The following is a 15702-nucleotide window of genomic DNA, read 5'->3' as shown; positions in this document are numbered from 1 at the left end:
AGTCATCCGTATACTCACATAGAGCAGGCTCCCTGCTTCAAATCTTCCCCCTTCAATGTCTGCAAGGTAGTGGGACCAGGCAAGAAGGATGCAATGGAGTGCTGCCAGCAAGCCTGGCGTCCTTCTCCTCCCTCATGTGATGAGGGTGGATGCCTGATCAGGGCTAAAGATTTGGAATTCCGTTACATCCATGTCAAAATTTTGGAAGTTTGAGAGGTAGAGCTACAGTGCAATCCCACTTGTGTTTTCTCAGTAGGAAATCCCATTGAGTTCAATGGGGCTTACTCCCAAGTCACGTGAGGTTTTTACCTGAGTGAGAGAACAGTTATACATTTGCTTCACTTTCCCACTTAAATCAATGGGAGAGGATGGATGCAGACATTAGAGGGTGTGGTTCAACAAATCATAACAGATCGCCGGCTCCACACAGCTACATTTAAGAATATATGAGAATTTTGTTTCAATTTGTTAAGCATCAGCACTTGCCCCCTTCATAACCTCGAACGTGAACATGAGCACATTTTGTGGACAAAACTCACACAGTCCTGAGCCTGTGACTGCATTTGAACAATGTGTCTGCAAGGAAAATACCCACTTTAAAAATGTGCATCTTGACAACAATATACAAATTTTCATGCTTTAGTCAATGGGGGGAAAGTACGCATTTCAGTGCGCACTTTAAAAGAAGAGTTCCCTCATGGAGACTTTTCTTGTTCGCAAAGAAAAAGACAAATGCTCGCATTCAAGGACGGGAATGAGGCCAAACCACCGTCAAAGTGGAAACTGGACAACCTCAAAAGCTCAAGCCTCACTGACACTCCCGACCCAAGCTACATTTTACCACTCAGAAGGCAGGACAGAAGCATCTCCAGATCCAAATGCGCTGGCGCAGGATGCAGATGATTGCTTAGCTGTGGCCAAGCAACTGGGTGCAGGTGCCAGGAGTCAGACTATGCATTCCCACCCTCTCCCTCTCCCTTTGAGAATGTGACCCCTTATTACCAGGGCTAGCCACATGCAACTCACCTGATTAAAGGCAGCTGCCAGCATGATCACATGACTCCGGTGCTGAAGGAGTTGCACTGGTTACCACTTGTTTTCCAGGCCAAATTCAAGGTGTTGGTTTTGACCTTTAAAACCCTATATGGTTCCGGCCCAACCTATCTCAAGGAGTGCCTCCAGCAACACCAGACAGGCCACTCAACAAGATCAGCCTCGGATGGCCTTCTCTCTGTCCCATCAGCCAGGACAGCTAGGCTGGTGAGGATGAGGGAGAGGGCCTTCTCTGTGGTGGCCCCCACTCTGTGGAACTCCCTCCCTAGGGAACTCCGCCATGTCCCCTCTTTAATGAGCTTCTGCCACGCATTAAAAACGTGGTTGTTCAGGGAAGCATTTGGGATGGGTTAGGGTATTTTTAGAAATATGATGTTTTAAAGTGGAATTATATTGTTTTAAACTGTTGTATTGCTGTACATCGCCCAGAGTGGCCGGGTGACCGGCCAGATGGGCGATTAAGTAATTAATTAATTAAATAAACAAACAAACAACTGATGGTGTTGGCACTAGCGGCAACCCTAGTTTCCCCTTAACCCAGGGTTTTTAAACCATGCTTTCAAACTGTGCTTTGAGGTCTTGGATTAAGGGGAAACCCTGGTTAGCAGCACTAATGGCAGTTGCTATGGGCCATTAGTAAGGCAGGTGTAATGGTTTGTGGGGTGGGAAATCATATTCTGAAAAGGAGTGGGTGAGGAACTGCACAGTCCCACAGCCAATTCTTGATGGGATAACCGTGGTTAATTTAAGCAACCATCAGAATTACATCTGCACCAGACCACTAGGAATACAGATCAGCCACCTGAAAGGGCCACACAGCAAGTTTTCAAGGATTACTTAACTTCTTAGCTAACATGCTTTGGCTCGTTAGGGTCGCAGAACCTCAGGCCTGGGGGGCAGATCCAGCATTCCTGGGGTCCCAATCCAGCTCTCCAGGGTTCCCCCAAATGGCCGCTCCCCTTTCCTCCACTCTACCTCTTTCCCCCGACCACTGACTGTAGTTTACTGGCTTTTGTGCAGTTCTTTCCCATCCTAAAAGGTTGAAATCCCTCTCCAAAGGCTTAATTACTGGCAGTAAGGGCTTTATGCTAAGATAACCTGGTAGTTTTGATCCTGCCCCTTCTCCCTTTGGCCCTGCCCATCACAGGATTGCAGCCCCCAAGAGCTTCTCTGAAATGGAACTTGGCCCTGGGACTGAAAGAGGTTACCCACCCCTGGTTTAGATCAGCCTACCCCAACCTGGTGCCCTCCAGATGTGTTTGGGGGTTATAGGAGTTGTAATCCAACACATCTGGAGGGCTCCAGGTTGGGGAAGGCTCGGTAACATGTTCTCCTAGAAGTGATTCAGACTTAACAACAACAAACAATTTTGGCAAAATAATTAACGGGTAAAAGAGAAGCGCGGCCAAAACCCAACTCACACACGTATGTTATTGTTTTTTGGCACCACGTTTTGGTTTTTTGTCATAGAAAAGAGACAATGAAACAACAGTGAGAACAAATGGAACTTTTCCACTCACCCTCACATCTCCATTTACAGCTCTGGGCAGGTGATTAAAAGCGTGTGCAGGATCCTTGTTGTAAACTTTAAGAAAAGATCTGTCTTGAATGTTCCTAGAATTTTAAAAACAAACACAAACATTGGAGATGAGATAACAATTTTGGTCCATTTGCTTTGCTTGCCCTAACATTTGGGGTGGCACCATTGTAGCAGCCAGTCAAGGAAAAAAACAAACCCTCCGCTGCTTTGTAAGAGGCAAAAGATGAACATGCTGTCTTTTACTTATCCCTTGTGAGGTATAAGTCTTTCAGGACAAAGCCGCACCCATGCAGATACGGCCATTTTTAGTTTCATGTATGGATTTCAGAGAAATCTGAAATGGATTCAAATTACTTCAGATTTCTATGAATTCAACCCATGGATTCTGCTGCTTCCAAGTTGCACAGATTCCGCAGATTTGCAGATGGTTGTTTTTTTTTTTTACTTTCTGGAATTGTACAAATTTTAGTCATACGAAAGCTAGTGGAAAATATGCTAATATATATGCCTTTTAAAAGACAAAACAAATCAAAACAAAACCCCAGCATTTTATATATCTCTCTTCAGCCTCCACTGTGTAGCACTAAGACAAATATGCAAAATATCGCACACCAGTGAAAGTTAAGTAAATTGCAGCAGATGGTTTTGTGTATGTTTTCGAAGGGGGAAAAAAATCTGATTCCATCCATGAGTGGATGATGGAATGAAAGATACCTGACAGTCCATGAAAGATACACAGAACAGACTAAATAAAATCCATACATCCGTAGTTTCATTACAGATCCTCGGTGTGGAACCAAAACATTAGCAAAACACCTTTCGTATTTATAATATTTCAACTCAGTTTAGTTATTTACTAAAAGGAATTCAGATTTCCACCCCCACCTCCACTATTTGAAACAAGTATACATATCAAAGCAAAACATCAGAAAGCTATTTTTCAAACTTCCTTAGGAGGAAAATGCTTCCACGTTTCCAATCTTCTGTGGCCCCAAACCCTCACTTGAATCACGAATAAGTTAATTCCAATGAGTTCAACAAAACTTACTTCTGAGGAAGCAGACATAGGATATTGAGTATGGTCAGCTCTATCACTTTTGACTCAAAATGGACGAAAGACAATGGGGAAAAAGTGCTCTCTTCTTAAAATTCACCCAAACAATTTTGGAGATGAGTTTACAGTTAACAAAGCTGACACACTGGTGCAACAATGTTAAAAAGTCATTTTTTTTCCGTTTCGTTTCAAAACTTACCTTTCAAACAGTTTATAGATTAGAGAGCTGGAGCGAACTCTGTTGTTTTCTCCTTCGGCAATAATCAGCCACCAAGACTGCAATCTAAACACACTTATGTCCCCTCAAAACTACGATGCCTTTCATTTAACACTAGCAATCTCCTGAGAATTTGCACATAAGACTGAATTCCTTTGCTCCAGGTGCAGCTACAAGTTTAGTGGGCTGATCTTAATCACGGGGATTATCGTTTTGTGGAAGGGGGGGAGAACACATGGTGAAGAATTTTTGGACAGGCCTTGTTTCTTTTAAAGTCGCACTGCAGTTGGTAATTGCCTTGAATCTGTAACCAGTTAGAACTTGCATCGCTGCCATTGACTTCAAGCAGTCTGTCAGGAAAAATAGATAGCTGAAGAGACAGATCTGCCCTGACTATTAAGAACCATAGGGTTAATTAGACATTTAGCATTAATGAGAGTTAACCTTGAGGGAAAACCTCAAGAAAATGCATACCCATGAGCAACTTGAGCTTGTTGCAACTGAGTCTCAAAGAACCCACACATTCATGATGCGAGTAGCATTTTGTGCTGTGATGTCATGGATCATTGCCTCTTTACACCTTCTAAGGATAGATTTACACATGCAGTAGAATGAGGAGGTAGCATGGGCAGAATGACTTCAGATTGTAGGTGGCAATACCATTTTTTGAACAGTCTACAGTGTAACAATATTCCTTGCAAGTAGAAAACTAGGGAGAAATATCCCACCCTATCCCTTTCCCCTCTGTGCTACCTTTCTACTTGCAGGGTGTGCGTGATGAATTGATATCAATCTATCCATCTTGTCTATAGGGTGTCATTAAAAAATATGGTCCTCCACCTGCAAATCTGAAACGATATACTCAGTTCCACACCTCAAGAACTCACCCACCTTATTTTTCTGTATGTGCAGAAGTTTGAAAGCATCTGTCTGCATATTTGCCTGTAACTGTTGAGATCCTCATCAGAGGCCCTTCCTTGGGTTCCTCCACCATAGGAGGTGCAGTGGGTGACTACCGAGGAGGGGGCTTTTTTAGAGGGATGCTCTGGCTTTGAACGCTATCCCCAGAGGCAACTGCTTGCTGCCCACTCTGTTTTTATAGAATTGCTATTTTAGCTTATTGTCATGTATGAGTTATTTAATGCTGTTCTTAATACTGTATTGTAAATCAACATGATAATATATTTGAAGGGCAGGGTATACATCTAAATCAGGGGTGGGCAGCCTGCAGGCTGCATGCAGTCCTTTGCCGTCCTCCATGCGGCCTGCATGTACAGCCCTTGACTGCTACCGCATGAGGCCCTGTGGGCACAGCACCAGTCTGGATCCCCCATAACATTCAGTGAACAAGGCAGGGTGATGGCACCATAAAAGCCTCGGCTAGAAGTACCTACAGGGAAGAGCTTTAAGGCACATCTTAATACGCTGGCAGATCCTTTGGACAAAGATGATCCAGGAGGCCTTCCTAGGGCTTTAAAGGTTATCCTGAACTCTTGGAATTCTACCTGGAAGTCGACTGGAAGCTGTTTTAAAAGTGGCTTGACAGATTCCATTTGCCTGGTCCCAGTCAGTAATCTGGACACTGTATTTTGAGAGCCAGTGTGGTATAGTGGTTAGAGGGTTGGATGGGACAGGGGAGACCCAAGTTCAAGTCCCCACTCAGCCATGAGGCTCACTGAGTGGCTTTGGGACAGTCACTGACTCTCAGCCTAACGTCCTCATCATTATTATATAATTAATATTAAATACTAATTGCAATTTCTGCATACAAACTGTTTTGCCATTCTTATCTTGTTTATCCTCGCAATCCTGAAGCTGAAACGTTTGCCAGTGACTATCCAGTGAACTTTATGGCTGAGAAAAGATGTGAACCTTCGGTTTCTGGCTTCCAGACCCAATACTCCAGGCTTTTCAACCCGGTGCCCTCCAGATGTGCTGGCTTGAGCATGCTGGGAGTTGTAGTCAAACACATCTGGAAGGCATCAGGTTGGGAAGGCTGCAATATGCTATCCACCAAATCACCTTATCTACTCTATAAACATTATTCTTGTTGCTATTACTAATTATTTGGTTATGTTTTTCTTTCATTGAAAGTCCCTGGGAATTGAGACAAAAGAAGAAAGAGTAGCAAAATAAAAAGCAACCCTAGGTGCACAGAACTGGGGCACCTTTAACAAGCCATGAAACCCACCTGCATTATTTTAAGCAGGATGGTGCCATGCATCCATCAGGTAATACAGTCTTCCCCAATCTGGTACCCTCCAGATGTTTTTGACTTCAAATCCCATCAGCCCCAGCCAGCATGGTCAATGGTTGGGAATGCTGGGAGTTGTAGTCCAAAACTTCTGGAAGGCCCCAGGTTGGGGAAGGCTGAGGTAAGGCTTACACTATCAGCATCATCTACAAACAATGAGGCCTGATCATTGGTCCATAACAATCCATTGCCATCTTTGGAGACCTGTAGCTTCTTTGGACAAAATACAAATACAAAGAGAACAGGAGATACAAGCAGCTTATACTTCCTGTTCCTATGCATCTCCTTATCATTTAAAGACAAAAATGTTGTGTCTCCCCTCCCCAAGAGATGCTCAAGCTGTTGCTCACATCAGGAGTTTACAAATCTCTGTCAGGGCAGAAGTAAAAATTGCAGTTTGGGTAATATGGAACTGCAGAGGACATGTGAAATGCTTCCTGTTCCATCTGTTTCACTGTAATGTCCCAGGTATCTCTGATTTGCTCTATTCTTTTTCAACAGAGATCGGCAAACTGCAGCCCAAAGGCTGTATGTGGCCCTGGCCTAATTTCAAAAGCCCCATAGAAGTGATCAGTTCAGACCTCTGGTAAGAAAGATCTGTCCCTTCCCTGGCAGCCCACTGAGCAGGGAGGAAAGCAGAGAGGGGGGGAGGACAGAATGGGATGACAGAGAAAGAGAGAGAGAGGGTGGCAAAGAAAGAGAGAGAAAAGGGGTGGAACAAAGAGAGAGAGAGAAAAGGGATGGCAGAGAAAGACAGAGAAAAAGGAGTGGCAGAGAGAGAGAAAGGGGGTGACAGAGAAAGAGACAGAAAAAGAGGTGGCAGAGAGAGAGAGAGAGAGAGAGAGAGAGAGAGAAGGGATGGCAGAAAGAGAGAGAAAAAAGGGGTGGCCCTGCCCACTTTTGGCTCTTGTCCTGTCCACCACTGGCGCATGATCCTTGAAAGATTATCCCCAAGGGAATGTGGCCCTTGGCACCCAAAAAGGTTCCCCATTTTACACAGCAGTCTAACAGCACTTAATAAATAAACCCACCCCAAACCATGTATTTCACCTACCTTACATCACTTAATTCATAATAGATATTTCTGCTCTCATCCTTGATGTATATCGCCACACTGGGAGACTCCAGCATTTTCATTGACAGCTGCTGGGGGAAGGCACTTACAAAGAGGGCGCGGATTGTGTCTGTGCTTGTGATCTCATTGGGCATTCTTAGCTGTTTAGTTTCATCTCCATATTGGAGATATAAAACTCCTGCAAACAAACAAACAAAAAAACCCAAATGAAAATATTGGTTAAAGTGAACAAACCAAAGTGAACATGCTGGTTAAAGTGAACAAGCTCTACTCTGGCCTAGACACGAGTTAATGAGGTTTGTCCCCCCCCCCCCCCGCAAAGATAGTTCATATATATAGATATAATATCACTTTTCTAATTCAGTATTGGAAAAAGAGTATAATTCCCCATGGCTATTGATTATATGTTCCCAAGACATACAGATGCTGTAATGAAGGTTTTTTGTTTGTTCTGTTCTTCAGTCAGGGTGGTTTCAGTTTTTCAACAGAAAGTTTGCTTTCCTGAGGCTCAATATTTGTTCCAAACCCTGCTGTCTGGCAAAACCCTTGGTCATGTAGGATCAGACTTGCAAAAAGTTAAAACTAGTTGGTTTAATCAAATATCCTCTTTTTGCCATTCTGTCCCTCCCACACTGTGTGACCAGCAGGTATGTTTTAGGGGTGTATGAACCCCACTTACCGTTCTGCTCTGGGGTCCGCTGGGGGGGAGGCAATCCATCCCTCCCCCTGGAATCCCCCCTGGCCGGTTCCGCTCCACGGCAAGTCCACGGAGCTGCTGGCCAGGGTCGCCTGCAGCCGGACTTCCGTCCACTGCCGGGCTGTGGCCGCAAATGGCGTCCGGCATAGGAGATGCCATTTGCATCCCTGCTCTTTGCCATGATTGGCTACGTAAATATTTATGCAGCCAATCATGGCAAAGGGCAGGGACGCAAATGGTGTCCACTGTGCGGATGCCATTTGCAGCCGCAACCCGTCAGCGGCCGGCTGTGGAACAAAGAGAACAGACCCGGACCGGCCAGCACCAGGTAGGGTCCGTCCCGACCTTAGTTCGCAGGGTGGCGGGGGGAGCAGTCCGTTCTGCCACAGACTCCGGGGGGCCAGATTCTAAAGAATCCGGCCACATTTGAGTCCGTGGCGAATTTCTCCACCATCCCTAGTATGTTTGGATTCTTCAGTGTTCCTTGTTTGCATATGCCTGGGCAGTTTAAACTCCAAAGATATAGATTCTAAACATGCTTTTCAGCCGTAAGCTAGGAACAAGTTCCAGTGGAAATGGCCTTACTCGTCATTAAAACAACAACAACAAAGCCCTAAACTGCAGGAACATTATGGGTAGTAACAGAAACTTGAAGATGACTTTTGAACATTCCAGATTGTTTTTAAATTTCATAACCATTCCTGGCTTGTGTGCAGGTATACACAGTATACACAGTAAGTGTAAGTGTAAACCACAATACACAGGAAGACTTCACTCTTGAAAGGTGGCTAAAATATATATATATTTAACAATAACAACAACAACAACCACCTCAAAAGTAAGTCCCACTGTGTGCAATTAAACTTATTTGCAAATATATGTGCATAAAATTACAATTCAAAGCTTTTGACATTGCTCTCAGAATTCTGGGTTGCACAGCAAGCACAAGGAGGCCTGGGATATGTTGTTTCCAGGGCACCTGAAACCTGTAGTATAGACTTAAGCATCCTGGGGAACTACATTACCCAGGCTGCTTGGTACCAGTCAACAGGGAGAGAGGGGGGGGCAGCTGTATTAAGAGTTTTAGTGCAGCTGGGCTGAAGTCTAACTCTAGCTCAGCAAGGAATCTGAGAATTCAACAACCATTCGATATTTCTCTAGAGTAGTAAGCCAGCATCAGGTGACAGGACTGATTTGGAGAAGGGCCAAGACTCATGCAACTGGTTTACAAGAGAGGTTGCACTAGCAAATCATCTAGGTCAAGCCGATGACTTAAACAGCTTGGCCAGGAAAGCAGTCTGCCCTGCTCTGTCGCTAAGGTGACTCTCTTGACATATACTGGCTTCTCCGGAAGATCTAGTTGGTTTCCCAGTAGCCTTGAGCCATGAATTGTGCAGTTTTTCTGTGGATTACCATGCCTGTATGAGCTCATTGGCACCATTGTCCCTGGGCATCAGCAGGAGAACCAAGCAGATTACTGGCCTGCTTAGAACTGTGTGTCTAACAATAATGTCTGAGCTGTCACATTGAGCAGCCCATACAGTGAGTTGTCTGTCAAACCCTCTGGACAGGGTGAATGCCCTGCAGATCTTGGGGTTCTGTGGCCTTTGTTGGAGGAGACAAAGGTTACATTGTGTTACTCCTATGTATTACTCCTGACACATAGGTTACATTGAAAGCAGCTACCTTCTGAATGCAAAACAGGTACTCTGCACTGCTGAACTGCAGCCACCTCCCAGGACAGTTAGGAAGGTACCACCCAAGCCCTGAACCCAAGCAGCCCTGTTTTTACAAGTTAAGCAGTATCCCCCACCTCCTTTAACAGCTTTCTCTGAGCATAGTCCAGCACCCCCCCCCCATGTGACTGCTTTTAGAGTTTGTAATGTGTGGTGGAAACCCATCACCACTTCTAACCCTTATGCAGTTACTTCCTGCCTGAAAGTACCTGCTTACTTTCCCCACTACCTCCAGGGGATACTGCCACACAAAAAGGGACATTAGTACCTGCCAGAAATTACAATGAAAGCATTAGAGTCACATTAATTGTCATTACTTTCATAACGGAGCTTCAGGCCTATAAAATAAAGGAAGCAGTGAGACTATCTAATAAGGTTTTTGTGAATTAACCTGGCTTGCATGATGTGTGTTTGCCAAGGAAGCAATGCTAAACTGTATTTTGGCTCCATCTATTGCCTTTTTTTCAGGTGCATTCTCAAGATATCTGCTTACACACAAAAGAAGAGCAGATTAAAATAAGGGACAAATGTGATTTACACAGCTTTATTTGGGATGGTGTACATTTCACACTTCCCCTGGGTACACATTCCAGGAAAACACATAAGCACAATCATTGAAGCATAAACCTTAAAAAAAAAAATCCAGCAGGCACCAGCATGGTTGCTGATTAAGTTGGAAGAGGGAGTATCTTTGTCCTGCAAAACATTTATGCAAAGATAAGGAACATTTCATTTTAAATCCTATTCAGTTATACAAGGAGGAAAATGAGGTTTATGAAAAACTAAACAAGAGAAATGTGGCCACCTTTAGACTACTTAGTTTCCTGGGAGCCTTTTGTTTCAAATCTGTAATGGAAGCTGGTTGTTTGGGGCTTGTTTTTCTTGGAAACTTGCCAGGCAGATTTGAATGTATTTAACCAGGACAGCAAATATTTACTTCTAAATGCATCAAGACGTCGATGGAAAGGACAAGGGTAAAATGGAGGACCAGATGCAGTATGCTTCATCCAAGGCAGGTGCAACCACCTGGAAATTGCTTGTGCTGAAGCCCCAGTGAAGTGAACAGCAGCGACACAAGAGCACAGATACAGATCTTAGGTGAGAAGGATCAATAGAATTGATTCACATAATCAATCAGAGAGTTGGAGGTATCCCGAAGGTCATCTAGTTCAACTCCCGGCTTGATGCAGGAACTCTAGACAATGCCCAGCAGATGAGCGTCAAGCCTCTCTGCTTGAAGACCCCCCAGTGAGAGAGAGCCCACCATCCCTCTCGCTAATTGGTAACTGCTCTTACCACCCAGAAGTTGCTTCTAATGTTCATCAGAACTCTACCTTTCTGTAACTCCATCTAAGGGAAGGGCCCATAGCTCAGTGGTAGAGCACCTGCTTTGCATGCAGAAGGTGCCAGGATCAATGCCAGGCTTCTCCAGGTAGGGTGAGGAAAGAATCCTGCCAGAAACCCTGGAGAGCCACTGCCAATCGGTGTTGACAGTATTAGGGTAGATGGACCAATGGTTTGACTCAATATATGGCAGCTTCCTATGTTCCTAACTCAAGCCTATTAGATCTACTCCTACCTCCTGGGTAGCAGAGAACAAGCCCTCTTCTATGTGAGAGCCCTTCAGGTGCTTCTTCATGTCCTCCCTCAGTCTTCTCTTCTCTAGGCCAAACACACCAATCAACTAATTATCAGTATGCCTCTGTATCCAGTTTCTGGGGAGCATGAACAGGAGCGTGTTATTGCACTCATGTGCTGCTTGAGGGCCTCTCAAGGGCATCTGGATGGCAACTGTGTGAGCAGAATGCTGGACTAGATAGGCTTTTGGTCTGATCCAGCAGAGCTCCTCTTACATTCTTATGGGCTTGTGGGCTTTCTGGAGGCATCTAATTGAAAAGCAAGATACTGATCTAAAGAATGGACTTTGATCCAGAAAGATGGCTTGATCCAGCAAGGCTCTTGGGAGCTGACTCCCAAGTAAGCAAGTAGGTTGGCTGCAGCCTATTACAGCATTGTTTGAATTTCCTGTGTTTCTGCAATGACGTCACACTAATCCTCATTATGCACACTCAAGGATTCCTAATTATACCACCTGCATCAGCCCCCACTGTGGGAAAAGCCATGGCTCCAGGAAGAGAGCCTGGATTCTACTCTTTCTCGAATGGCGAGAAGGGAGTCATAATATGCCATAGTACAACAACAACTGTTCAGGGGAACAGGAAACTCTACATCCATCGGTTCATTTGAACTGAAAAGCTGCATTACTTGGAATTAACATTTGCATTCAAAACACTCTTTCCCTTGTTGGGTATACTGCATTAACCAAGGCTGAAATGTTAGCTTCATCTGTTCTGTACAAGTGCCCTAACTTGTTTGGATACTAGTCCATTGTATTGCAGGTGGATTTCACTATGCAAATAGTTGTGTTTTCCTTAAAGAGCATTATGAGGAAGAGAATGACAAACTAGACAAATTACAGACCAGACGAAATTCTAATTATTTCCAAGGAAGGGTAGATAGCTAAAACATAGCAGGAATCAGTTACTTGATACAGATGTCAACAAGATAAACTTGAAATCCCAACAGGTTTTTTTATATTTTATTTTGAGAGGGCCAAAGAGAAATTGTTATGTTTCTTAACAATATTTTCCAGCAACTTTTACCTTGGTGAGTGTTTAATGAATATAAACCAGGGAGAAGATTTTGAAGTGAGGGGGAAAGAAATTGGGACTTAAATCTCCCAGCCAAATTGGATGGAATATTTAATGCGTCTTTGCATTTAACATGCAGATTTTTAAAAAATGCATGTAACAGCTGTATGATTAACTCTGGATCCAACGAATATCTCTTGCATATGATATAGAACAGGATGTGATAGTGAGTGAGTAAACAATGCTTGCACAATTCTTTCAAGAGTGATTACCTGTGTATAGCAGAGCTATGTAGTATAAGACTAGCTAACTGAAAATGAGCCTGAAGGGGTGTGGGGAAGCACTCTATGAGACTTTCAAAAGGATCGGGTAGAACCCAGATTCTTTTTTTCTTTTAAAAAAAACTTTTGGTAATTGCAGAAACAAACTGCAGAGAACTTCACTGGCTGCCTATCTGTTTCCAGGTCCAGTTCAAAGTGCTGCTGTTTCGCTTTAGAGACTTGAGTTGCTTGGAAGTTAAAACCCAAGTATTCGACGGAGCATCTCCTCCCATACCAGCTAAGCCACATGTTAAGATCATCACCCAACTGTGTGCTCCAAATCAGAGGTGAAGTATAAAAGAGAGGGCTATTTTGGACATGGTACCCCAATTGTGGAATGCCCTCCCAAAAACAGTGTGCTTGGCAACAACTTTATTGTCTTTTAGGTGCCAGGAAAAAAATGTAAACAACAACTACAATCACCACCAGGCATTTTCAACATCTTGATCATTTTTAAAAAGTACTGCAGTTAAAAGTCAAGCATTTAAAATTTAAACTCTGGATTTTAACTGCAGTATTCTTTATCTGCCACTTTTGTGCCTATATTGTTGCTTTTAACTTTTGCAAAGTGCCTAGAAATCTTTGGATATATGATGGGATAGAAATGACTCAAGTAAAAATAAAAGAAGCAAAATTCAGCCAAAATCTGCAAGGTCCCAGGACAAGAACCCCACTTTTTAAAAGTCAGTAAAATTCGTATTTTTTTCTTCAAATAACTGACCAAACAGGAGAGACAAGACTTGACCAGGGGCAGTGTGTGGGGGGGACATACTGCTGTCTGGGGTAAAAGTCTACCTTCAAAAGAAAAATGCTTACTGATTTCAGCTGAGCTCACACCCAGCAGTTATAACCCAAGGGCCGCGGTCAATTTGAGCCACGTGTATGGCTGTTAACCAGGTGTGGTGCAGAAGAAAGAAAGGCTTTTCCCATCTCAGAAAACTCTTGACATTTCTTCTGTGCTGTCCTTCCCAATGTGAAATGGAACACCACCAAAAATATGTTCAAGGCCTTTCATGCTAAATAAGACCAAAAATGCTGATGAGATGGGGCAAAGAAGGCTGCCACATGGGGTGAAAAAAAGAGAGGATGCTGTACTCAGCTAGTTAAGCGAAAATTGTTGGAATGAGGTCAGTTTACAGTCAGAACTTGGGATCTGCTACGTCAGCAAATCAGTGTTTAGCATGGAACAAAGCAATCAGTCTTGGGACATCATCTTGAACCTGTGAACTGCACTGGCATCAAAAAAGCCAACCTTGTATATTACACCAGCACAGCAGGATTAGACAATAGTGTCAGACACTTGAGGGGAAAGTGTATTGTGCTGCCATTGTTCAAAGCTGCTATATGGCACAGAAATGGCTGCAGAAATGTGAGATTGGATAGGTTGGGTGGGGCAGTAGGGAAGGAGTCTAATCATTTTTATGCCCACATCTCTTCCCCCCACACATACACAGACACAGGACCAGCAGTTTTGATGTGGAAAATAATTAGGCCATTTCTCTATAGCAGGTAGTCCCTGGATAGAGGCAATGCCAGTGTAGTTTACCACATGGAACCTATGTCCCAGTGACAGTGGCTATGGGAGAATCAGTCATTGAATTGAATTAGACTGAAACATGTAAGAAGGGGGGGGGAATGAAGGAGAAGAAAAACAAGTGAGACTTCTCCAATAGAATCATAGTGAGAGACTGCTGAACTCTCTGGCTTGATGAGTAGCTTCCTGCTCATTTAACCGGAATCTCAGTAATCTAGAGATACAATGCAATTACTCTATACCACTAACTGTTGAAGTTTAGGACTAGGTCAGGGGTGGGCAATTTGTGGCCTCCAGATCTTTGAGCCTACAACTCCCATTAGCCTTAGCCAGCATAGCCAATGATGAGGCATGATGGGAATTGTAGGCCAACAACATCTGGAAGGTCACAAGTTGCCCACCCAATTTATGTATTTGCCATTCCCTCCTGCAATGTATGAAGGTGTCAGGAATGCATCTGAGCGTGTGGAGAGAATTAGCAGCTCAGACTCAGAATGGGAACAGCCAGAACCGGGGGAGACTCCCTCCCTAGTGAGCTCAGATATGGCAAGGCCTTCTTCTCAAGCCTTGGCACACAGATGGCTCGACCTGAAGGCCCCCCCGCTGTCTCAGGGGAGGAGGAGAGTGAGGGGTGTAACTTGAGGGATGCTAGGGTCTGTCTCAGAGCGAAGTGGGAAAAGTTAGAGGTGGAGCTCAGACACTCCTCTAGGTTGGCTATGCGTGATAGCCTACATAGGTGGGAGCCACTATAAGGGAGGGGCATCCCCCCTAAGCTAGTCTCGCCAGGATGTTCTTGTTCAACTGTCGGCAACTTCTCTAACTTTCACTTCGGCTCCTCTATTGGTATTCGTAATTGTGTGGAGTAGCTGTTTCCCTTGTAGCCTGAGAGTTTCCTAGAATTTGCATCTGTAAAGAACATGGTTGTTAACTAATAAAGTAAGTGAGCCTGAAGCCTGGTATCTTGAAGTATGTTGACTGCAAAGAGAGAGAGGATGAAGGAACCTGACTGGAGGTTTGGGAGGGAAATTGGGATCAAGAAATGTGTTCCTCACCAAGTGGTGTACTAGAAGGAATAAAGACAATGATGGAATGGAGACTTGCTCTCTTTGCCTCTCATAAGCCACATCTGCTTCGGGCTACAACTCCCAACAGTCTCAACCAGCAAGCCAATGGTCAGGGATGATAGGAGTAGAGGCAGGACAACCAGGGATGTTCTGGTGGTGTTCCATTTCATACTGGGAAGAGTAGCGCAGAAGAGATGTCAGAGTTTTCTGAGATGGGAAAAGCCTTTCTTTGTACTGCACCACACCTGGTTAACAGCCATATATGTGGCTCACTGAAATTCTCCAAACATCACTTTGAAGCTTCATTTGGCTCACTCACATTTTTGTTTGCGACCTGTTTTTTGGTTCATTCGACTGGGGAAAATGTGCATTTCTGTGGGCATTTTTCAAAACTGCGCACTTCCCCCATCTGGTGCCCCCCAGATGTGTTGGGAGTTCAACTCCTTTCATCCCGAACCAGCATAGCCATCTGGAGGGCACCATGTTGGGTAAGGTTGCAGTGGACTG

The 15702-nt window shown here is 44.2% G+C and overlaps 1 protein-coding gene across 2 annotated transcripts in view; it reads right to left on the bottom strand.

Moving 5' to 3' along the window:
* KIAA1217 (KIAA1217 ortholog) overlaps positions 1-15702 on the bottom strand; it is a 538230-nt gene that overhangs the window by 106018 nt on the left and 416510 nt on the right. For both annotated transcript variants that reach the window (XM_084859061.1, XM_084859062.1), the window contains 2 exons: positions 7173-7371; positions 2574-2667 (listed from right to left, as the gene is read on the bottom strand). In XM_084859061.1, the coding sequence (XP_084715187.1) occupies positions 2574-2667; positions 7173-7371 (293 nt within the window). The remainder of the gene's footprint in view (positions 1-2573; positions 2668-7172; positions 7372-15702) is intronic.

The sequence above is a fragment of the Heloderma suspectum genome, chromosome 5, assembly GCF_057233095.1.
Source record: "Heloderma suspectum isolate Gila_16-S chromosome 5, 16-S_ref, whole genome shotgun sequence".
NCBI lineage: Eukaryota > Metazoa > Chordata > Lepidosauria > Squamata > Helodermatidae > Heloderma > Heloderma suspectum.
Note: the sequence above shows the minus strand (reverse complement) of the source record. Positions and strands in the feature narration are given on the sequence as shown.